The 25,798-nt window shown below is 47.1% G+C and overlaps 1 protein-coding gene across 4 annotated transcripts in view; it reads left to right on the top strand.

The window, feature by feature from the left end:
* Positions 1-25,798, top strand: part of phldb1b (pleckstrin homology-like domain, family B, member 1b) — a 315,522-nt gene that overhangs the window by 254,791 nt on the left and 34,933 nt on the right. For 2 of the 4 annotated variants that reach the window (XM_080214765.1, XM_080214766.1), the window contains exons 13-19: positions 1,146-1,235; positions 7,253-7,378; positions 10,284-10,445; positions 13,215-13,373; positions 16,514-16,630; positions 17,643-17,745; positions 20,737-21,052. In XM_080214765.1, coding sequence (XP_080070891.1) covers positions 1,146-1,235; positions 7,253-7,378; positions 10,284-10,445; positions 13,215-13,373; positions 16,514-16,630; positions 17,643-17,745; positions 20,737-21,052 — 1,073 coding nt within the window. Of the gene's footprint in view, positions 1-1,145; positions 1,236-7,252; positions 7,379-10,283; positions 10,446-13,214; positions 13,374-16,513; positions 16,631-17,642; positions 17,746-19,851; positions 19,891-20,736; positions 21,053-25,798 lie in introns of all 4 variants that reach the window. The other 2 variants (XM_080214763.1, XM_080214764.1) reach the window with 2 other exon arrangements.

Genomic DNA, 25,798 nt, shown 5'->3' on the forward strand with positions numbered 1-25,798 from the left:
GATTTCTATGATTTATGGCCATGTTAAAATTGACCCAAGCAGGGTAAATATGCAGGGTTACAGGGAAAGGTTGAAAATGTTGACATTGCAGGCTCAATGGGCCGAATGGCCTCCTTCTGTACTGTAGGGATTCTACGATTCTGCTCACTATTGATGAGTTTCTAGCTTCCAGCCGGAGGGGGAGTCAGTCGGACGGGAAAGGCCTGTCCTGTACAGTGACCGGCACAGCCTGCTGCGTTGGTTAATATTCCGGTTGTGTTGTGAAGTGCTGCCTTATCGTGCCAGTGTGTTCTGCTGCTGTTTGTGATGCACTGTTCAAACCTTCAATCACCTTCGAACTTCACCTTGACTCTCAACTGCACTGGGGCAGGATTTTCACCCCCACATGCGGGGTGGGAGTGGGGGGGTGGGGGGTGGGGGGGCGAACGTGAAGGCTGGCAGAGGTAAAAATGTGAGCTGATCGGTTGGCTGGTTCACCAGAACAGCCTCTCCCCTGAGCCAATTAGGCGTGATGCTTGCCGAAGGGTCACCCATCAACAAACCATAGGTAACCAACGAAGGGAATTGAATGGACTTTTGAGGCCTATTGTCCACCCGATTCCCCCTCCCACTGCGAGACTAGGGCAGCTTATGGCAGAAAGCTGGGAGAGGGGGGGAGCGGGGAGGGGAGGAGGTGGTTGCCCTTCTGCCTGACCACAGCTATGGACACTGGCTGCCCTGAGAAGGGGGTCGTGACCGACAAAAATTAAAAATTTTTGATAATTTTAAAATATCAAAGATTGGCGAGATGACACCTCAAGATGGAAACACCCTCTCTCTCTCTTCCCTATAGAGACAGCCGGCCGCTTCTTCAATGCTGGAGGACTTCCTAATTGGCCCTCTAACTTCTCGAATGTGGCTGCCATCCTTAACCCGACAGTGAGCCACCCTCTGACCCTTTTGTTGGCCGACTGAGGGGAGATCACTGCCTGGCGACTGTTCCCCCCCACCATCCAACCCCACCGCCGCCCCACCCCCTCGCCACACCCCGCCCCACCCCACCCCATCACTTCACTGTGATGTTGGGGTCCCAAACCCGACTCAAGTACTTTCCCGTGGCCTTCGATGACAACGTTTCCCTAATTTCCAAACTTGTTCTCTTCCAGGAGAAAGACAAGCTGGCGAACCTGGAAAAGCAATACTTCATGGTGACTGGCGGCAAAACCTTTTGCAAAGGCTCCACGGCACTGAAGGAGGTAAAGTGACCTCATGTTATTCTGGATATTGGCAAAAAGGGCGATTGTAAAACGTTTCATTCAGTCAAAGTGTCACCAGGCACTTTCCCACTCATTGCGAGGTGTGCAAACTGCTATCATTGTCAGGGAACAGAGAGCACGAGTGCTACAGTGCCAGAACAGGCTTGGTGAACCTTCCGATTAAAGTCTTTCCAACTCACACCACTTCATTCATTTTTTTCCCATCCTCTCTAACTACTCTCCTCCCCCAACCCCCACAGCCCTTCCCGCCTCCCAGCGGCTCTGAGAGTTGGGGACTTTCCCCAGCATCTGTTTGTCACCATCTTTGACGTTGAGACTTGTGTCGTCAGGAAACTTGGACTTGTAAATTCTGAGCCCCCCACACAGCACTGGGGCGTTCCAGGAGGGGGGGATGAGACTCTGGGAATGTGAAATGCCACCAAGAACCCCATCACAAACAGCAACAGAGCACAGGGTTGATTAGATTAGCATTTAATGGGGTGGGATTTATTTCAGCAGGAGTGAGGGGGGAATTTGGAACAGTTTAATGCCCCCCTGGCTGGTGAACATGTGAGAGTAAAAGTGTGAGCTTTGTTAATGTTGATGCCAGGAAGATACAGGGAAGGCAGAGTGGAGGGAGTTGGCTTTCACCGGGAGCTCAGAGACACACAGTAGTCAATTGATTCCCTGCCCCATTTTACAAAAAGTTGTGGGTTAGGTGGATTGGTGATGCTAAATTGACCCTAGGATTCTATGATTGTATGAAATTTGCCAGCCTGGCCCAGTCTAGCTGGCCTGGGTAAGACGTCATACAGTCGAAACCGAAATGGCTGAGCAAGGAACTAAGTTGTACCAAACTGCTACGGGGCAGCACAGTGGTTAGCACTGCTGCCTCACAGCGCCAGGGACCCGGGTATGTTGGGCTGAATGGCCTCCTGTAAAATTCAATGACACTATAAACCCAGGAGACAGAAGAACAACAATGGAATGACATTGTGCAATATGTATATCATATAGCACAGATGCAGGCCATTCAGCCCAACTAGTCAATGTTTATGCTCTGTATGAGCTCCATGTTTCATCCCACTTTACCGGCATGTCTTTCTGTTCCTTTCCCCCACACAAGTTTCAAACATCCCAGTAAGTAGCATCTCTGCTATCCGCATAACTACTCCCTGTGGAAGTGAATTCCACATTCTCAACTCTTGAGTAAAAATGCTCTGGTTATGATAGTAATTCATGTTGGTTTTTACAGTGGGAGTTCAGAGAAGAATCTCCCACATTCTGTGCACTGCAGTGACCGCCAGCTTGAATATCATTAGATTTCGGCGGGGTGGGGGGAACCTATTCCCATTGGAGAGGCTAAAACCAGCACACTGAGAGGGCCATTGTGCATGCGCCAATCTGTCTGTGCCAGGATCAGTGCCTGCGCAATGCCCCACACTGATGGCCTCCCGATTGCTGGTCAGCCCTCCACACCCCCTCCCTCCACCCGCAACGCCAGCTCTCTGGCCCCCCGCCTCCCAACCCAACGGTCCGATCACTGCCCTTTGCCCATTCCCGGGCCCAGCCCCAACACCCCACCCAACCCCCCCAGCACCCCTTCCTCTTCCTGCTGTAACCCCCCTGCAATCCTGATTCTGCCTCCCCCAACTCCCCCCCCCCCCCCCCGGCCAACTCCCCCAAGCAGACTTCAGTCCCAGGCCCACTGATCTAATTTTAATTATATGTAAATGACTATTTTAATAGTCTGTGTGTCTCCCCACTGATTTCCCACGTGGAGCAGAGATCCCTTGAAACCCTACACTGGAAGACGCAAGCAGGGTGTGAACGCTTGCGCAAACCCTGAAAATCAGCCACCGAGGGATTCTTCTTAAAGTTTTAGCGCAGCAGGATGAGAGAATCATGGCCATTATCTCTGAACTTGTCTTTTTTTAGTAATTGTTTCCTACACAAGATGTTTCCCTTGTGTGATCAAAAACATACACAGATGAAGTTCAGTCCCTATTGCTGGGTGTGTATGGTTTGGGAATCCTGTTTAGAGCAGTGAGATGCTGCCTCAGTTTCTATATCCCACTCGATGCCTTCTCATTTGTTCCTGTTTCAATCTTTGCTTCAATCTGAGTGAACAGCGATCATCTTGTATATTGGGAAGAGAGAAATCCCTCCATCCCCATTGTTCCATCTCTCCTGATCCATTCCCCTCCTTCCACCCATCCCCCCCACTCCCTCATTCCTTCCCCCTCTCCTTCCACCCACCTTCTTGCTCACCTCCATCCTCCTGTATTCCCCCTTCATCCTTCTCTCTTCACCCCCTACATTTCCCTTCCCTTCGTCCCTACTCTCCTCCATCTCCCTCCCTCCCTCTCTGTCTCATTCATCCCTCTTCTTCAAACCCTTTCCATCTGCCTCCCTTCCTGTCTGTGTGCGGACTGCAGGGTCTTTGTGTTCAAGGATCCTGCTGACAGATGCCCAAGTGTGAGAGCTCATTTTTGGGGAGGGGGGAAGGGGGAGTTACCAGTGGCAGTGGAAGTTACGAGTGTGACATTGGATTAGTGACCTAACTCTCGAGCAGACAAAACATTCGGAGTCCGTGACAGTGATATTCTGAATTGAGCTTGCGCACATGCCATTTTCATTCATCGCAATGCTACTTCAACCTTTGCCCTTTGAACAGGAAATGCTTCACATCACAGAGCCTAACGACATGTTAGAGGAGACTAAACCTCAGCATTGCTTACCAGGAAAAGCAGCTTCTCTATCCCCCTCTCCTACCACCCCAGCGTACCCCAAGATACAGGAGGTAACTGCACTAACACTGCATGCTTCATGTTTGATTTAAAAAGGGAATTCTGACACTTGCACTGATAGCCAATGGAATACTGGCTGCAAACCGGACTGTACTGTGCAATGTGTTTGAATAATTGTCCTCCTAACAAGGGGCCTGGAATCTCAATCATAGCAGATCAGGGTTGCCAACTCTGGTTGGACTTGTTCCTGGAGGATTCATCAGATGACTTCTGCCTCCAGCTGTCCCCACATCCAAACAGCGATTTCATTTTTCCCAACCATCGAATGGTTTAACAAAATGTTCAAACAGAATTGAAAAAGGATGCTTTTGTTTTCATGACCCAGTGATTTTGTTTTGCTCGCAGCTGTATCCTGGTAATTAATCTAGAATCCTTGTAGATTCCAGGACAATCCTGGAGGGTTGGCAATCTGATGGGAGATAGGTAAAAGTCTCTTCTGTGATCTGATTCTTCTTAAAGATATACTAGAAATTGAGGTTTGGGCAACTGTTTCTAGACTTACCGTCTCCTTTCTTACTCCTTCCAACGTCAGTCATGGCTGCAGTTAGGGTTTTATTGTTTATTTACTTTCTGAAACTCACATCATGCCCTGTTCCTCACTCAGCCCCACGCACACTGACCTACACTGGCTTCCTGTCCAACACCATCCCAATTTTTAAATTTTCATTCTTGTTTTCAAGTCCCTCCGTGATCTCACCTCTTCTCTATCTCTATTACCTCCTTGGACCCCGTCACACTCCAGGATCTCTGCAATCCTCCAATTCTGACTTTTTATCCATATGGGTGGCACAGTGGTTAGCACTGCTGCCTCACAGTGCCAGGGACCCGGGTTCGATTCCCAGCTCGGGTCACTGTCTGTGTGGAGTTTGCACATTCTCCCCATGTCTGCGTGGATTTCCTCCAGGTGCTCCAGTTTCCTTCCACAGCCCAAAGAAGTACCAGTTAGGTGCATTGGCCACACCAAATTGCCCCTTAGCCGGGTAAATACGTGTCAATAGGGCCTGGGCAGGATTGTTGTCAGTGCAGACACGTTGGGCCGAATGGCCTCCTTCTCCACTGTAGGGATTCTCTGAATCTGTTCCATGATAAAGATTCCCAGCTTGTTCAGTCTTTCCTGAAAGTTGTGATTTCTCAGTTATAGAAAACAATTATTTGATAATGTGGAAAAAACCCTCTCAGATCACACACTCAGGAAATGGTTACCAGATTTATTATTTTGCTCTTTTCCAATTTCCTTTCATTTTCTCCTGAGACTGTTGACCCTGTGAAGAAATACTGTTCCCTGAGCTGTCACTGTTCTTGCCAGTTGGCCATTCTCGCTGTATCAATCCGGATGTTGACCCACGGATCCTGTCCTACTGTCTACACACCTGCACTTTCTAGCAGAGATGACTGGTACAGACTCAGAGATCTTTTGTTCCCTCTTTAACCAGGGACTCTGAGGCCAAGATCTTCCATTTTATTTGCTAATCCATCTATCTGTCTGTTCATTCTTGTGCCAGATGTATTTGACAGCAGTGAACAATCCATCCTCCCTTTAAAAAAAACTCTTCTGCGACATCTACGGGTGTCTTAGTTCTCTTTATTTCCTTTTCTGCTCGTTATAGTTTCTCCTCAACCACTGACGATGTCATCCGAGGACTGGGCAGGAGGCTAAGGGCCAGCAGGTGGCCATTCAGCCCCTCGTGCCTGTCCCACCATCCCATTCAATCATGTAAATCTGAACTTTAACTTGTTACAACCACATGAGGAGGGGTAAAAATTGACTCCCCCTAATTTACACTTTGGGTCTGGCTGCAACAGAGTCTTATTATCAATTTAGTTTTGCCAAACTGCAGGAATTGCACCATGTACTCTGGATTATAAGCAATTGATCAGATAGGTTTTGTGAATTTATTGGAGCTACTTCCCAAATTAAAACAAAATCTAGGTAAATTGTGACACCATACATTTGTCACACACATTCCCTGGGTCTCACAAAGACACACACACACACATACATACACACACACACACAGGCACAAATATACATAAACACACACACACACACACAGGCACAAATATACATAAACACACACACACACACACACACAGGCACGCATTGGTACAGTTGATATAATAAGGGGATAAACTTATTACAGTTTGTGAAGATAAACAATCAGAGGAGTATACAGTTAACTGTCCTTTGCCTGATCTCCTTGCAGTGGTTCCACAATGCAGCAATTTGTTCAGTTCTCTGTCTGGGTTTCGCTATACGGACCAGAAATTCCAGACTTTGTTCACAGAAGATCTCAGTTTTGCAGTAGGTTTCTCTCAGGATAGCTGTTTGCAAATTGGGTCCAATAATTCAGAGAGAGAGAGAGAGAGAGAGATCGGTCTATTCAGTCTTTCAGTATAGAATTTGTAACCACTGTTCGGGGTATCACAGGGGCAGGGGATGGGGGCGGATGGCTGCTGCACCCAAGTAGGCAGAGGAGAAACACCTCACGGCCTACGAGGATCCCGGGACTAACTGGAAACCCAGTTATTCACCATCCTGACTTAGAAATATGTCAGCCGTTCCTTCACTGTCGCTGGCTCAAAATCCTGGAATTCCCTCCCAAACAGCACTGTGGATATACCACAGGGATTGCAGCGGTTCAAGAAGGCAGCTCACCACCACCTTCTCAAGGGCAATTTAAAAATGTTCATTTATTGGTCACAAGTAAGGCTTACATTAACACTGCAATGAAGTTACTGTGAAAACCCCCCAGTCGCCGCACTCTGGCACCTGTTCGGGTCGATGCACCTAACCAGCATGTCTTTCAGACTGTGGAAGGAAACCGGAGCACCTGGAGGAAACCCACACAGACATGGGGAGAACATGCAGACTCCACACAGACAGTGATTCAAGCCAGGAATTGAACCCAGTTCCCTAGTGCTGTGTGGCAGCAGTGCTAACCACTGTGCCACCGTGCCACCCCTTAGGGATGGGCAATAAATGTTGGCCTAGCCAGCGATGCACATATCCCATAAATTAAAAAAAGTTCAGCGACCAACATTATTCCAGATCCAACTGTGAATGATTAACATATCTTCTTAATTTAAAAATGGTTGAGATTTCTTTCCCTTCTATTGTGTTTTATATTTGAAAGCAGTAAGCTCTGACTGCAATGTCTTAACCCTCTGTTCTCTGTCTCTTTGCCTTACGTTGCTGTCTCACTTTAGGAGTATATGAAGCTGGCTGACGTGTTTAAATTCTACAGTGACATTTATGGTCCCAGCCCTGATGCAGCAATCTCTGCTTCTGCACTGCGTTCTCTGCCGCTTTCTGTACCTCCGACAGCCCACGAGGTACACGCTTGCTTGCCCGCATGTTTTGTTTTTACTGTCTTATGCTTCAAGCTGGCTGCCTACCATCTTGTATTGACTGCACATCTTTCATCAAACATTTGAAGATTCAGCATTCACCTTCTCGACAATAATCCATCACACCAATCAGGCTGTCATCTCAACATTGTTACACACGTAACTCAAAGGTGAACTTTGCAATTGGGAAAGATAGAAAGGTCCATAATGGAGCCAGCTAATAGGATTAAGGACTGGTGCAATAGTCATGCCTTGCCACTAATTAAACATTCTATGGAATATTGACAGGGAAAGTACAGCAGTGGTTAACACTGCTGCCTCACAGCGCCAAGGACCCGGGTTCGATTCCCGGCTTGGGTCACTGTCTGTATTGGAGTTTGCACATTCTCCCCGTGTCTGCGTGGGTTTCCTCCGGGTATTCCAGTTTCCTCCCGCAATCTGAAAGATGTGCTGGTTAGGGTGCATTGGCCATGCTGAATTCTCCTTCAGTGAACCCGAACAGGTGCCAGAGTGTGGCAACTAAGGGATTCTTGCATTAACTTCAATGCAGTGTTAATGTAAGTCTGCTTGTGACAGTAATAAATAAACTTAAAAAAAAACTCCGGTATCAGAATGGATGTTTTGTATTTGGATTTTCAGAAAGCTTTTGATGAAGAGGTTTATGTGAAGAGTTAAAGCACACGGAATTGGGGGTAATATATTGGCATGGATTGAGAATTGGTTAGCAGACAGGAAACAGAGAGTAGGAATAAATTGGTCTTTTTTGAAGTAACAGGCAGTGAGTAATGGGGTCCTGCAGGGATCAGTGCTTAGGTCCCAGTTATTCCCAATATACATCAATGATTTGGATGAAGGAACCAAAAGTCATATTTCCAAATTTGTTGATGACACAAAACTTGGTGGGAATGTGAGTGGTGAGAAGGATTCAAGGTGACTTAGACAAGTTGAGTGAGTGGGCAAATACATGGCAGATGCAGTACGATGTGGATAAATGGAGGGGCAGTGGCACAGTAGTGTTGTCGCTGTGACTCCGGGGGATGCGGGTTCGAGTCCCACCAGCGTAGATGGTGAAATTAAAAGATCTGGAATTAAAAGTCTACTGATGAACATGAAACCATTATCGGAAAAACCCATCTGGTTCACTAATGTCCTCAGGGAAGGAAATCTGCCGTCCTTAGTTAGTCTGGTTGACGTATGACTTCAGAACCACGGCAATGTGGTTGACTCTTCCCTGTCCTCAGGGATGGGCAATAAATGCTGACCCAGCCAGCGACACCCATGTCCCATGAAAGAATAGAAAAAAATTGAAATTATCTACTTTGGATTTTAATAGTGCTGTTGCCAGTTCTTTGAAATGTTCCCCAAGGCAGGATCTGCACTGATCTCAGTTCAGTCACTTTGTCACCAGTTGCCAAGACACATTTCCTGATAACTTTTAGAAACCAGATGCCAACCTGTTAAATAACTGGGAGAAGCTGTGTGAGAGTAAACTCAGAGCTCCTCCAGACCCTCGTACCTCACTGCCTGGCTGCTGTTTGCAATGGCCACATGTTGAATGTTCCTTCTTGGATACCAGTGCCAGGGGTTTAATGACGATCGCCATTAGAGTAGGTCCAGGTGGATTGCAGTTATGTGACCTTGATGGTTGTTGGATGTTCTCCAAAAATACCTCAAGATGTACTGATAATCTTAACTCAGGGAGGGAGAACAAACTGGAGCACAAGAGGAGGCCATTCAGCCCTTCGAGCCTGCTTTGCTATTCACTTAGATCTTGTTTGATGTGTTTTTTAACTGCATCTATCCATCTTACTGCACTAATACTTCATACCTTTAACCTAACAAAAATCTGTCAGTCTTAGTTTTACCATTTTCAATTCGCCTCATCTGCTTTTCGGAAAGGAAATTTCACCCCCTCAGTGTGAGGATAAATGCTTCTTAACATCACCCTGAATCACTCAGCTCTGTTGTTAATGTTATGCCCCCTCTTCCTTGTTGGTACCAACTATCTGAGTGCAATATTCTGGCATCATCACTGTTACTCGCTAAAGAAATCCCAAGTCATTTCTTTGATGGTAGACCCTGTGTGGACAGCTAGATCTCCTCCACCCTCACTCTGACTGACATAGAAATCATAGATACTCTACAATGCAGAAGGAGGCCATTTGGCCCATCGAGTCTGCACCGACCACAATCCCACCCCAGGCCCTATCCTCACAACCCCATACATTTGTCCCACTAATCCCTCTCACCTACATATTCCAGGATACTATGGGCAATTTAGCATGGCCAATCAACCTAACCTGCACATCTCTGGACTGTGGGAAGAAACCGGAGCACCCGGAGGAAACCCACACAGACATGGGGAGAATGTGCAGACTCCACACAGACCCAAGTGACCCAAGCTGGAACATCGTATGCACAATTCCAGCAAAGACTCTTCCACCTGACTTCACCCCCCTCCTCGTGTCTCCACAATTTTGCCCTGGCTTGTATAACTCTGCTTGCTAATTAGTTAATGATGCCTAACCATCAGCTTTGACAAAGGATAGTCTCGAGCATGTGAGAATGTATTTTTATTTCACTGTTGCCTTTCTGCATTTCCTTCTGCATTCAACGTGTTTGTGGTGCAGGATTTAATCATTCCCATTGCTAAATCTGCTCACAATTACTGATAATCTTCTGACTGGTTTTAGTTAACTGTTAGCAATTGCAACAAACTGGGGAATTTTGTAAAATAAAAGAAAATTAAAGCGTCTAACTAGTATTTTCTCAAATGGAACTACGATATTATTTTTAAGCTGTGAATCTGTGTTCACAAAACTGTTCTTATTGATTAATGAATTTTCTCTCGTTGCCCAATGCTCTCTGCTTCCTTCGATGCTTTTCCCAGGAGTACGTTACCTTAGATCAACTTAAGGAGTTGTACGGCAGTTCAACTGGGAGCTCTGTTCTAATCCCATTCCACACTAACTCAGCCGCCTCTCCTCTGGCCTTGTCTACTGAAAGCTCTCTTCCCTTGCAGCTTTCTTCCTCCACACTGTTCGCAGCTGAGGTTGGTATGAGGACTCAGTGCTAACTTTCTCTCTCTCTCTTCTTTCTCCTCAACGCAGGGGTTTTTAGCAGGTGTCCAATTCTAGACAAGCCTCCCACCCTCTGCCTGTCCTTTGGTCAGAGAGTTACGTTGCTGCACAAAATGAGACCTCATGGTGTAAGTGGTGACACGTTTACATGGACAAGTGACCGGTTAGCAAACAGGAGGCAGGGGGCGGGATTCTCCAATCCCATAGAAGCTAATGGAGATTTCAGTGGTTCACAGTATCCGCCATGGAGGAACCCACTGCGGCGGGTATGGAAAATCCTAGCCATGGAGTAAGGATAATGGGTCTTCTGCAGTTTGTCAGGCTGTAACTATTGGAGTGCCACAGGGCATTCCCAAGTCCTCAGCTGTACACAATCTATTGGGACGGGAGAGGGGGGGGGGGGGGGGGGGGGGGTGCGGTGATGGATGGATGGGGTTGGGGGTGGGGGCGCAGGTTAATATTAAGAGTTTTGTTTAATATGGAGATGAGGATAAGTTATTTCTCTCAGAGGGTTTATGATCTGTGGAGTTCTTTTCCCCGGACAGCAGTGGAGGCTGGGTCACTAAAACTGTTCAAGGCTGAAGTAGACGGATTTTCGATTGACAAGGGAAGCGAGGGTTACAAGAGGTCAGGTGGATAAGCAGAGTTGAGTTTACAGCCTGATTAGACATGATCTTTTGAACGGAAAAGTGGACTTGAAGGCTTAGTCCTCCTCCTAAGTCCGATGTTCCTAAGCCCTGCAGATGGTCACTGCCTTGGCATTGACCTCCTTCTCCCATCCCCCACCTCATCTTATCCCATCATCATATCCTTCCATTCCTTTCTCCATCCTGTCTTTATCTAGCTTCCCATTCAATGCCTCTCTGCTATTTGCTGCTGATAAGAGTGCGACATTCTCACCAGTCTCTACGTTTCTCCTGAATTCCCTATTGGGTTTATTGATGACTCAATGCCCCTAGAATTGGTCTCCGTGCACAAGTGGAAACATCTCTGCATTTTCAACATTCATCCTTGGGATGTGGGCGGTGCTGGTCAGGCCAGCATTTATTACCCATCCTTAATTGCCCTCGAGAAGGTGGTGATGAGCTGCATTCTTGAACTGCTGCAATCCATATGGTGCAGGGACACCCACAGCACTATTAGGGAGGGAGTTCCAGGATTTGGGCTAAGCGACAGTGAAGGAACGGCAATATACTTCCAAGTCAGGATGGCGAGTGACTTGGAGGGGAGCTTTCAGATGGTGGTGTTCCCATGTGTCTTGTCCTTCTAGATGGTAGAGGCCATGGGTTTGGAAGGTGCTCTCAAAGGAACTTCAGTGAGTTTTAGCAGTGCATCTTGACACTGCCGTCACTGTGCGTTAACGTTGGAGGGAGTGGACGTTTGTGGGTGGGGTGCAATCGAGCTAGCTACTTTTTCCTGGATGGTGTGAAGCTGGATGAGTTATTGGAGTTGCACTCATCCGGACACCCTCGCAAACCCTTTTGTAATTTTAAAGACCTATAGAAAAGAGTCCCAGCCTGTCCAGTCTTTGATAATTCTGGTGTCATTCTGTGCAAATCGAACTCTCGCTGGAAATTCTCACTCATGTTATGGACAAATTGGCTTTATGTTGTGGTTGTCATGTGATGAAGCATCTTGGAGTAGTTTATAAAGCAAATTCTGAACAAAGTAATGGAGGGAGGGACAGAGAGGGCTTCAAAAACACTGCCTTTATTCATTCGTGGCTTGCAAGTGTTATTGGCTAGGCCAGTGTTTATTGTCCATCACTAATATCCCACCACGGTGTGTATGATGAAGCTCCTCCCACAGAGCTGAGAGGGAGGAGTTTGATTCTATCCCAGTGACAGTGAAGGATCAGCCATAGGTTTCCGAGTCAGGAAGCTTTATGGAGGAGAACATCAGGAGGTGTAGCATTGCCTCTAAGCTGCAGGCATGAGCGAGCGGGCTGTCCCGATGCATAGCGTACACAGGCTCATAAACCATAGGAGCAGGGGGAGGCCATTCAGCCCCTCGAGCCTGCTACACCCCTCAGTCAGAAAAAAATCAAAATCAACCCAACTGGGTAACAAAGTCCGGAATTGTCTGGTTTCGCATGCCCTGCTACCACTGCCAGCAAGAGCGAAGAATTTGACACTCAGCCAAATGTCCTTTCGTAGCAGCGAGACTGGAGAATCCCAGCTGCGGGCAAGGTCTGGAAATCCCAGCAAAGAGTCCATCTTCTTTCCAGTTGGCTGTGAGAAGGTGCTGTAGCTGTGCTTGGACCAATGGGGCGATGGCAGGGGGAGTGGGTGTTGTGGTTGGGGGGTGGGGGTGTTCGAGCAGGAGGTCATGTGACAAAACCTCCAGGAATAGGCCCAACCAGAGTTGGCACCTCAGCCTGCAGGCTGCTTTGAACTGTTTGCAATGAAAGGGTTAAACATAGTTTGAGCTTGTGCGCGCTTGTTAAGAGCTTTTTCCCTTTCACAACATTGTTGGCTCTATGGTTTAGAATGAAATACAACATGTAAACCCTTGAAAAGGCATGACCCATTTGTTGTTATTTTTCTTTTAATTAAGTTTCTTTCATTAATTTCTTTCTGTTTGGTTCCTTCTTTCCCTGTTGTGCGTGTTGACCTGTCTTTCCCGTTGAATCTCTTTTCTCTCTCATTCAACCTTTCTCAATCTCTCCCTTATATCTACCTCCCTGTCCCATTTTCTCTCCCTCTCTCTCCTGTTGTCTCTCCCTCCCCCATGACGTGTAGCAGCAGCCTACCAGCAGGCTGCTGACCTCTACGTTGGAGCTAGAGAGATGGTACCAAGAAATAATGGCTAACTTTGAGGCCTCACCCTCTTCACCTCCAATTTCTTCTTCTCCTCCTCCTCTCCCAGCTAAAGCTCACTCCTCACGAAGATTCACTCAGGTAAATCGCATTCCTCTTTCCATCTTCAGTTCTAATCTCTACAGAGCAGGTTTTTATGTTAAGAGAATGAATTATGTGGGGCAAGCTACAGAATTGAGAATAAGAGAAGGCCCTTTAGCCCTTTGTGCCTGTACTATCCTCCTGTTAGATCATGAGTGTTCAGTACATCAATTCCATTTAGCTGTCTTTACTCCATATTCTTTCATTCCCTTACTATTGATCTCTTGTTCAAAGTTTCATTTAAACCCCCAGAATCTGCAGCCACTGAGGGCTAGATTTCCTCTGCCATTTGTGTGAAACAGTAAAAAGTCTCAACACCAGGATAAGGACCAACAGGTTTATTTGAAATCACGAGCTTTTGGAGTGCTGCTCCTTCCTCAGATTCACCCAATGAAGGAGCAGTGCTCCGAAAGTTCGTGATTCCAAATAAACCCTATTGGACTTTAACCTGGTGTTGTGAGACTTCTTACTGTGCCCACCCCAGTCCAACACCGACATAACTCGTGAAAAAGAAACAACAGAGTTTTCACCTTGAAGTTGCTTCTTGTGACTGGAGGTTTACCTCGTGGATATTTTCCTGGCTGCTGCTTTAACAGAAACATTGGCTTATTTCATGTGTTTATTTAGAGCAGAAATGATTTAAGAGGAAACCCAGTAGCAGTGGGTCAAATTCCTAAGGGGTTTGGATAGACAATATAGACAGTATCAATATAGACAATATCAATATAGACAGTATCAATATAGACAGTATCAATATAGACAGGAGCAATATAGACAGGAGCAATATAGACAGTATCAATATAGACAGGAGCAATATAGACAGGAGCAATATAGACAAGGAGCAATTGTTTCCATCAATAAAACTTCAGGCGATTAGCAGAGAATATAACTTTTAAAAGGGAATTGGATAAACAACTAAAGGGGAAATATTTGTACAGCTAAAGTTTATTTTATCAGTGTCACAATTAGCTTATATTAACACTGCAATGAAGTTACTGTGAAAATCCACTAGTTGCCACACTTCGGGTACACTGAGGGAGATGCATGGCCAATGCAGCTAACCAGCACGTCTCCCGAACTGTAGGAGGAAACTGGAGCACCCATGCAGAGATGGGGGGAGTGTGCAGACTCCAGACAGACAGCCGGGAATCGAATCCATGTCTCTGACCCTGAGAGGCAGCAGTGCTAACCACTGTGCCACCGTGCTGCCAGCTATGGGGAATGGGCAGGCTAATTGGACAGCCTGATGGGCTGAATGGCCTCCTATCCTGTATGCTTTGAAATAGACTGTGTGCCTCTTTCACAACAGACACAAAATGTCATGTTTGACTGATAAGCGCTGTAAACCTGTTTACAAACCGTCATTTCAACCTTTATCACTTTGCACCTGCCGGTAATTGATGTGTACACAATGGGTTCTCTGAAAGGACCTTTATTTGCACAATTCTGGAAAACGACAGCAGCTTTTCATTCACCAGGCTGTTCATCTCCTTCAGTTGGTGCATTGACGGTTTTTATTCCAGAAGCTCCACCCCCGCAGCACTCGATCAACTTGGGTACACAATCATGTCACAGATCTCCATTCCCAGGAACTCCGGTTCAATGGTTCAGGGGTTACAGTGGGTACACATGTCTGTTTACCCAGATACAGCATTGTCACTGGTGATTGGTTGAGTCATAGAGGTTTACAGCATGGAAATAGACCCTTCGGCCCAACTTGTCCATGCTGTCCTTTTTTTTAAACCCCTAAGCTAATCCCAGTTGCCCGCATTTGGCCCATTTCCCTCTATACCCACCGTACCCATGTAACTGTCTAAACACTTCTTAAAAGTCAAAATTGAACCCACTTTACTACTACCTCTGGCAGCCTGTTCCAGACACTCACCACCCTCTGTGTGAAAATAATTGCCCCTCTGGACTTTTTTTCTCCCCTCTTAGATCTAGTTTTAGACTCCCCTACCTTTGAGAAAAGATATTGACTATCTAGCTGATCTATACCCCTCATTATTTTATAGACCTCTATCAGATCACCCCTCAGCCTTCTACACTTCAGAGAAAAACGTCCCAGTCTATCCAGCCTCTCCATATAACACAAACCATCAAGAACCAGTAGCATCCCAGTGACTCTTTTCTGCCTTCTTGTTAGTTTAGTAATATCCTTTCTCTAATAGAGTGGCCAGAGTTTCCCTATTGGCTCCCCTGCCTTAAGGGGACAAACCTTCACCAAGGATGTAATGGAAAATGGCAACACTCACTTTGAAAAGAGAAGTAAGAGCAAATTCCTGCCCTCAACAATCGCACCTTCTCCTTTCTACGTTGTCTGATTCCTGCAGGGGAACAATACGTTCTAGTCTAAAGAATGGGAAAGGCCAACCCAATGGATCCTCAGTAATGCTCTTAGCAAATCCGTGTTTGATTTGGGTTTAGCTGTGACCTTCCCACTCTGCCTATTGTCGAGTAGTCTCTGGAGTCTGATCAAATCTCACAGAGGAAGATTCTACTTTTTGTTATTGATTCGTGGAACATGGGCATTGCTGGCTGGGTAGTATTTATTGCCCATCCCTAGTTGCCCGAGGGCAGTTGAGAGTCAACCACATTGCTGTGGCTCTGGAGTCACATGTAGGCCAGACCGGGTAAGGATGGCAGATTTCCTTCCCTAAAGGACATTAATGAACCAGATGGGTTTTTCCAACAATCGACAATGGTTTCTTGGTCACCAGTAGATTCTTAATTCCACATTTTTTATTGAATTCAAATTCCACCATCTGCTGTGGCAGGATTTGAATCCGGGTCCCCAGAATATTAGTTGAGTTTCTGGGTTAATAGTCTAGCGATAATACCACTAGGCCATTGCCTCTCCCCTTGGGTGAGGTATGGAGGGTGATTAGTCCCTGGTGTAATATGAGTCATTCCTTCCGGAGAAGAGGGAGAAAATTATTCGGTGAAAAGATGGGGGTAGAAAGGAAGGGGAGATATTAAAAATAATAATCTGATAGTTTATTGGGATTTTGGTGGTTAATAGAACTCATCCTCTTGATCAAGGAGGCACAGATTGTACTCAGTGGACAGTTCCCATCCTAACAGAAACAGTGAAGGTCCATCAGCTTCATTTGCCTTTCCCTCTATGTTTCCTATCTCAGGTTTACCGATCCAAGATGGAGAATGATGGATGCGGCACACTGCCTCGGATAAAGACGGGATCTGCCCCCTCCTCACCATTCACCGCTTCAACTCTGGGACGAAACCTTGCTTCGAAGGTAATTGGAAACAGCCAGGAGACTGGAGGGTCTCCCTCAGGCTATCGGTCAAACTCACATCCTTCAGCCAGAGGGTTGCCTGCCTGGTGCCCCGGTGTTGGGTTGCGGGTGGATGGCAAAGATCTCCATTCTCCAATCGAAGAGGGGTTTCCCTGGTGGACAATCCCGTCTCGAGCAGCATCATGAAAAGCATCTCTTTGTTCCCTCTGGAGTATTGCCGTGCCCACAGTAACTGCCGTGTTCACAATGGTGGTGGCACCCCACAATGAGGAGACAATTTGGTTTTAGTGATGTTCACTGGGGGATTATAACCAGGCTTGAATCGGGTTAGGTGTATTGGCCGTAATAAATTGGCCCTTAGTGTCCAAGGTATGTAGTTTAGGGGGATTAGTGGGTTAAATATGTGGGGACATGGTGTAGTCCCAGGTAATGCAGATTAGATGGGCCATGTGGCCTCCTGCACTGTGGGGATTCTATGGTAACTATTGGCCAGGGCACTGGGGAGAATCCCACCTGCTCTTCCTTCAGGTAATATCATGGAAGGTGTTTGTTTAAAAAGAAAGGTCTTAGTTTAATGTCTCAGCAGAAAGGAGGCACCTCTGACCATGCAGCATTCCCTCAGTACAGCCAATGGAGCGTCAGTCTGTGTTCAAGCCCCAAGGGCAGGGTTGGTTTGAAGTCATGACCTGCTGAGGTGGGGGAGGGGATTCTACCCACTGGGCCATTGCTGACAGTTGATCCTTTTGACCTTCTCCATGGCATCACTTAACGCTCCATCCCTACTTTGCAGTGTCTGCATTGGGAAAGACCCCACACCTGTTGCCATGGTGACAAGGGGGTAAAGGGGTAGATTAGGCTTGGCTAACAAGCATTAAAAAAACACAGCATTTCAGTTATGCCCCAGAATGATAACGTCAGCAACAGCGCAAGCAATGACAGCAGTGGAGCTATTTGATGATCGATATTTGATGAGGAAATCTATTCTTCTATCCATCTTGTATTTCCTTTGCAGAGTTATGGGTTGGCACAGAATGGCACCGGCAGTTTGCCTCGGAACCTGGCAAACACACTGCAGGACATTGAAGTGAAACGGCAGCTGGCTTTACAACAGAAAGGTGAGCGATGGGCAGAAAGTTCACACACAATCAGAACTGATTACAGGAATCCTCTAGCACGGGACAGGGTCATTCAGCCCATTGCATCAGGGTGGAACCTTCAAATGACCTATCCAATCAGTGCCACTCCCCTTAACTCTTTACACATAGCTGAGCAAATGTTTAATTTTCAAGTATTTATCCAATTCACATTTGAAAGTTATTATTGAATCTGCTTCCACCGCACTCTATGGCAGCACATCGCCGATCACAGCGACTCACCACATGAGTTTTTTTCGTTTCTTCCTCGCTATGTCTTCCCTCTGAACGGCACGTGGCTCCTAACTTCTAACTCGACCTTTCACACTCGGCTATTCTTTGCTACTTAACCATTTCTTTAAAATTTGTTTCCTCTTGTAACTCACTCTCTGATTACTGCCCCTCTGGTTTTTATCCCTATGATTATTGACCCCCAGTAACTCTCCCTCTAGTAACTAACCCCTGATAACTGCCCCTATGGTTACTGACCCCCCTGGTTACTACCCCTCTGGTTTTTGTCCCCCTGGTTACTGACCCCTTGGTTACTGACCCTTTGGTTACTGACCCCCTAGTTTTTGCCCCTCTGGTTACTGCCTTTATGGTTACTGACCTGCTGGTTACTGACCCCCTGGTAACTCTCTGTCTGATAACTAATCGCTGGTAATTGACCCTCTGGTTACTGCCCCCCTGGTTACTGACCCCCTGGTTTTTGCCCCCCTGGTTACTGACCCCCTGGTTTTTGTCCCTCTGGTTACTGGCCCCCTGATTACTGACCCCCTGGTTACTGACCCCCTGGTAACACTCTCTCTGGTAACTAACCCCTGGTAATTAACCCTCTGGTTGCTGGCCCCTTGGTCAGTACTGACAGTACAGTACCGGTAACTCTCTCCCTGGTTACTGCCCCCCTAATTTCTGACCCTCTGGTCAGTGGAAACTGTCTCTTTATTTAAGCTGCTTCCCCTGAGTTGCAGTTGATGATCCCTCTGGGGGTGATTTGAAATTGGGGTGGGGGAGAAACACTGAGGTTAGCGGCTCACTGCGGAGTGAGTGACTGAGGGTGAGAGCTCTACAGCTTGTAACTTTTCACAACACAGCTATAGTAAGGTCACCCCACATCCCATCAGATCCCAGTTGCAGAGAGGACCGGAACCCAGGATGACTCCGCACCCCAGCAGAGACACTGCACTGAAACTGATTGGTCCATTGTTGGAATTTTAATGGGCTTTTGAGAAGAAGTGGATTGACAATTAAAATTTCCTTAAGTCCTTTTAGTGGTAGTTACTGTTGGCACAGACTCGATGGGCCAAAAGTTCTTTCCTGGCCTGCACAACACCAAGGCCAGAACTCTACCATCTCCACTGACCCCAGGTGGGAATTTCAGTCAAGCGAGGCCCACCCTTATAAAAAACAAAGAAAATTCCAGCACAGGAACAGGCCCTTTGGCCCTCCAAGCCTGCACCGAGCATGCAGCTGGACTTAACTAAAACCCCCTACCCTTCTGGGGACCATATCCCTCAATTCCCATCCTATTCATGTATTTTCCAGACGCCCCTTAAAACTCACTATCGTATCTGCTTCCACTACCTCCTCGGAGTGAGCTCCAGGCACCCACCACCCTGAGTGTAAAACACATGCCTCATCCATCCCCTTTAAACCTTGCCCCTCGCACCTTAAACCTGTGCCCCCTAGTAACTGACTCTTCCACCCTGGGAACAAGTTTTTGACTACTCACTCTGTCCATGCCCCTCATAATCTGCTAGCAGGTCGCCCCTCAACCTCTGTCATTCCAGTGAGAACAAACCAAGTTTCTCCAACCTCTCCTCATAGTTAATGCCTTCCAGACCAGGCAACACCCTGGTAAATCTTTCCTGTACCCTCTCCACTGACACTGCGATCCCTAGATGATAACTTTACAAGAACACCCCTCCGTGTTTTTGAAAGCAATATTATTCTGGTTTAAAGAAACACTCACTATATTTCTTTCTTTTTTTTTCTCTTTCTTCCTTGCTGTGTCTTTCCTCTGAACGGCACGTGGCTCCTAACTTCTGACTCAACCTTTCACGCTTCCTTCTTCATCCTGACGCTCAGCAGAATCAATAGGAATTTCCAAAACAGATCACAGAAGAGGTAGGAATTCTGACTGGAATTGGGAGAAAGCAGTGCCTTGTTTCACGTTCTCGGTGAGAGTGTGTGTTCGTGGGGAGTTCAGGTCCGTTGAGTGATGTTGCCGTCTCCCCGTGGAGTTGAATGAGAATAAACCTCGGCTCCTGGTCTCAGTCCGATGATATTGGTTTTTAGCATCAGGGACAGAATCTCTGAATTTCTCCCTTCGTTTCCTGTTCTTAGTTTTCAAATTTTCCTTCCTTGTTTTCAAACCCCTCCGTGCTCTCGCCCCTCCCCTCCCGATCTCCGTAACCTCCACCACCCTACAACCCTCCAAAATATCTCCCTGCTCCTCCAATTCTGGCCTCTTTCCTCATCAGGTGCTGGAGTGTGGCGACTACAGGATTTTCACTTCATTGCGGTATTAATGTAAGCCGACTTGTGACTACTAAATAAACTAAATATATTAACAATCACTCCACCATTTGATGTCTGGTCCCTAATCTCTGGAATTCCCTCGGTAAATCTCTCCACCTCTCTCTTCTTTAAGACCCTCCTTAACACCAACCTCATTAATCGAGCTTTTAGCTCACTCCTAATATCTCCTCGTGTGACCCACTGTCAAATTTTGTTTGATGATCCCCTCTGTGAAACACCTTGGGATGTTTTAGTAGGTTGCGGTGCTACATCAATGCAAGTTATAGTTGTGAGAATTTGTTATACTGGCAGGGAGGTTTACCTGCTTGGTTTTGGAGAAGGCCATTCAGCCCCTCAAAACTGTTCCACCATTCGATTAAAATCAGCTTCTTAACTCCACCTACCTGCTCTGACTGCATTGCCTCAACCCATGGATGTAAATTGTTTCCAAAGGTCACCAGGTGATTGAAGAACAAAGGCGCCGATTGGCTGAGCTGAAGCAGAAGGCAGCGGTCGAGGCCCAATCACAGTGGGAAGCTTTGCACCCCCCGATGTTTGGCCACCACAGCCAGCCTTACGGCCTGAGTGGTCAGCACCAGCCTCAACTCATCCACCACAGCATCCTCCACCACCACCCCCAGCCCCTCTCCGCTCAGCACAACGTCGATATGGACCACGCCTTCGACACACTCAGTCTGGAAAGTTCCGACAGCTTGGAGACCAGTGTTTCCACGGGCAACTCCGCATGCTCACCCGACAATATGTCCAGGTAAGGGAGAGAGGTCGCTTGCTGATACCCGATTTTGTCCGTGTTTAGTGCAATTGTGGGGTAGCTAAAGAGAAACTGTCCCCTCTGATGGGGAGAGTCAAGGACAAGAGAGGACTAACTCTTCAATTATAGCTAGGCCTTTCATAAAGCATCTCTTCAGACCCGGAATAGTGGAAATCTGGAACTCTCTTGCCTCAGAAAGGTTTAATACCTTTAAACGTGCAGCTTTTCTTCATTCAAACATGCAAATCAGGAGCAAGAGTAGGCCACTCGGCCCCTCAAACCTTTCCTGCCTTTCAATAAGATCATGGCTGATCTGACTGTAGCTTCGACCCCGCGTTCCTGCCGACCCCCGATAACCTTCCACCCCCCCCTCCCCCTTTTCAACCTGCCTGGTGGTGAAGAAAGTTTGAAGCATCATAACTGCCTGGTTGGGTTAACCCTTTCAGTGCCCCATCCACCAGCCCTCCAACGAGCTCAAGGCACCTTTAGTCAGATGTGGGCGTCACTGGCTAGGCCAGCATTTATTGCCCATCCCTAATTGCCCTTGAGAAGGCGGTGGTGAGCTGCCTTCTGATACCATGGCAGCCCCTGTGGTGTAGGTACACCCACAGTGCTGTTAGGGTGGGAGTTCCAGGATTTTGACCCAGTGACAATGGAGGAACGGCGATTATATTTGCAAGTCCGGATGGAGTGTGGTTTAGAGGGAGCTTGCAGGTAGTGGCGTCCCACGTGGCTGCTGTGCTTTCCTTCCAGGTGGGTAGAGGTCATGGGTTTGGAAGATGTTGTTGATGGAGCCTTGCTGCAGTGCACCTTGTAGATGGTACCCATGGCTGCCACCGTATGTCAGCGGTGGAGGGACTGAACGTTTGTGGATGGGGTGCCAATCAGATGGACTGCATTGTCCTGGATGGAGCTTCTCGAGTGTTATTGGAGCGGCACCCATCCAGGCAAGCGGGGAATATTCCAATACACTCCTGACTTGTGCCTTGTAGATAATATCAGGCGCCGGCGTGCGGCGACTCGGGGATTTTCACAGTAACTTCATTGCAATGTTAATGTAAACTTATTGTGACTAATAAATAAACTTCAACTTAGATTGTGGACAGGCTTTGGGGCGTCAGGAGGTGGGTAAATTCCCAACCTCTTAACCTCTTGCAGTATTTATATCGCGAAACCAGATAATCTAGGCTGACGCACCCTGTGTGGGCCTGAGGGACTGCTGTCTGTCAGAGGTTCTGTCTTTCGGATAAACTTTTAAACAAAGCTCCCACCTGCCCTTTCAGATTCCACAGAACTATATAGAAGAAGAGCAGGAGGATTATTCCTTGTATTTTGGCCAATATTTTTCTCTTGGCCAACACACTGAATTAACTTACCCAGCCATTTAACAAATTGCTGTTTGACATTCTAAGATTGCCAAGTTCTGCTTTGTAAACGCAAGATCTTCCTTTCCTCATCTCATAAGAACATAAGAAATAGGAGCAGGAGTAGGCCATCTAGCCCTTCGAGCCTGCCCCACCATTCAATAAGATCACGGCTGATCTGAAGTGGCTCAGTTCCACTTTCCCGCTTTCTCCCCATAACCCTTAATCCCCCTGTCTATCAGAAACCTATCTACCCATGACTTAAATATATTTAGCGAGGGAGCCTCCACCATTTCAATGGGCAGAGAATTCCAGAGACTCACCACCCTTTGAGTGAAGAAGTTCCTCCTCAACTCTGATCTAAACCGCACCACCCCCCCCCCCCACCCCATATCTTGAGGCTGTGCCCTCTAGTTCTAGTTTCCTTTCTAAGCGAGAAGAATCTCTCTACCTCTACCCTATCCATCCCTTTCATTATCTTATATGTCTCTATGAGATCCCCCCTCAGCCTTCTAAACTCCAACGAGTACAGACCCAGTCTATTTAGTCTCATGCTGATAAATCTCACGTGTGACCCCTCTGGGCCATGTTAGCTCAGCATGATGGACCTTTGAAGCTGCTCCAATGGGATCTCCTTTTAACAGGATGGCAGCAGGGGTAAAATTTCACTCCGATATGGGGTAGCAGAATCAGCGGTGGGACACATTCCCCCCCCCCACCCCCCCAATGACACCAAATCCCCTGGTGAATTGACCCCATGAACCCAGACTGGAATGGAATGTCAGTCACCAGGGGGGTGGGGTTGAGGTAAACCTTCTGGATCTTGGGCCCAGCAGTGACCAATCTTTGGGCGAAGATTCACGTACAACCGCAGGAGGCCATTCGTCCCATCATGCCTCTTCCAGCTCTCTGTAAGAGTTCATTGGTCCCACTCCCCCACCCTTTACCCGCAGCCTGGCAAAATGTCTCCTTTCATGTTTTGGGCTGTGACACATTGTGAGATCAGTTTCTAAAAGAGGGAGATACTCTACTCTGAAAGAGAGTAGCTTTAGGCTGTCAGATCCAGAATTCTGAGCATTGGACAGAATGATGAATGCTCTCTCCTGGGTGGCTTTATCGCGCTTTGTGAGCGTGTATTTACCGAGCAGGCAGGTGACACAATATGAGTGTTACACACGGATAAATTTCAATAGTCTGACAGGGTCTCCAATTTAGACATCAGAGATAGCAAAGCTTGGTGATTAATTGGAATGTCAAGTGTCTATTGAGAGTTTATATTCCAGCCGAGTTCTGTATAACCCGTACGCGTTTGCCTGACAGTTTCTGTACACGTACAGCACCAGGAAACCAATCTCAACAGCTGTCCGCACAGTACACACCACAATCAGTGCTGCCTCTTACTGTCAACTGTTTCACATTGACAGTGTACAGGAAAAGGAAACAGCATGTGTGACTTCACTCCTGTGTCTCTGTAGAATACATGTAGAGCAAAACAGAATGATTTAATCCCACCTGTAACCATATCTCACGTGTGCCAGTTCTTTGCTTCTATATCTGCACAATACATACACTCAGAGGGCAGTCTGTATTAGTGTGTCTCTTAGTATCTGGCGTTGTACCGTGTTTGTGTGTATCATGTGGCAAAACAGCTTACAAAGTAAAAGTTCATTCATGTCACAAGTAAGGCTTACATTAACACTGCAATGAAGTTACTGTGAAATTCCCCTAGTCACCACAGTCTGGCACCTATTTAGGTCAATGCACCCTAACCAGCACGTCTTTCAGACTGTGGGAGGAAACCGGAGCACCCGGAGGAAACCCCCACAGACACGGAGAGAAACTCCACACAGACAGTGACCCAAGCCGGGAATTGAACCTGGGTCCCTGGCACTGTGAAGCAGCAGTGCTAACCACTGTGCCACCGTGCCACGTGATCAAACTTATAGAAACTTATATCATGCTAACAGGGTTATATAGGGTAGATTCAGAAAGAACGTTCCGAAAGGTTGGGGGAGTCCAGATCTAGGGGTCATAGTTTTGAGGATAAGGGGTAAACCTTTTGGGACTGAGGTGAGGAGAAATTTCTTCACCCAGAGGTGGTGAATGTGTGGAATTCACTCCCGCAGAAAGTAGTTGAGGCCAAAATGTTGTGTGATTTCAATAAGAAATTAGATATAGCTCTTGGAGCTAAAGGGATCAAGGGATATGGGGGGAAGTGGGGGGGAAACATAATTGAAGATGCTCAAGAGGTCAGAATTGGAGGAGCGTAGAGATCTCAGATGGGCCAGAGGAGATTCTAGAAATAGGGAGGGAGCAAGACTGTGGAGGGATTTGAAAACAAGAGTGAGAGTTTTAAAATCAGGACATTGATTGGCAGGAGCCAGTGAGAGTCAGCGAGTACAGGAGGTGATAAGGGAGCGGAACTGGGAGGCCAGCCAGGTGTCAAGTCTAGAAATGGCAAAGGCATAAATCAACACAGATTAACAGTAATCTGAAAGTCTCGACTAATGAACCAGTGATTTCAGATCCCGCTATTGGTGTTTGAGAATTTGGGTTCAGTTTGAGAAAGCTGATTAATGAGAGGCTGGTCTCAGTAAAAGTCACCAGAAAACTGATGGATTGTCATAAAAACTGATTCAACCGTGTCCTTTAGGGAAGGAAATTTGTCAGCCTCACCCAGTCTGACCTGTATGTGACTCCTGCCCCTCAGCAACGTGGATGACTGCTGACTTCCCTCGAAAGTAACTATTCAGTTGAATCAAACCAATGCCAGTTATTAATTACAAATTCACTGAACGTGGGTGTCACTGGCAAGGCTAACATTTTATTGCATGCCTCTAATTGCCCTGAGAAGGTGGCACTGAGCTACCATGCTACAGTGTGGAGTTTGAACATTCTCCTTGTGTCTGCGTGGGTTTCCTCCGGGTGCTCTGGTTTCCTCCCACAGTTCAGAGATGTGCGGGTTAGGTTGATTGGCCATGCTTAAAATTACCCCCGAGTGTCCTAAGATGCGTAGGGGGATTAGCTGGTGAAATATGTAGGGATGCGGGGGTAGGGCCTGGGTGGGATTGTGGTTGGTGCAGACTCGATGGGCCGAATGGCCTCTTTCTGCACTGTAGGGGTTCCATGATGATAATAATGTTGAACCATCGCTCTCAGCTTTTTTATACAGCTGAGTGGACATTTCAGGGGTCATGGGCAGAATTTTCCCATTCTGCCCGCCATGGGAATCATAGTGGGCGGGACGCAGACCACACAAAGGTCTGTCGACTTTGGGTAGGATTTCCTGGCCTTGGGGGTAAGTGTGGCCAGAAAACCAAGTTGGAGTCACAGATCAAACCAGGTCACCCCCTGGAGGAGGGATATGTTTGCAAAAATT

This window comes from Carcharhinus amblyrhynchos, chromosome 29 (assembly GCF_965287045.1).
Source record: "Carcharhinus amblyrhynchos chromosome 29, sCarAmb.v2.hapA, whole genome shotgun sequence".
Taxonomy (NCBI): Eukaryota; Metazoa; Chordata; class Chondrichthyes; order Carcharhiniformes; family Carcharhinidae; genus Carcharhinus; species Carcharhinus amblyrhynchos.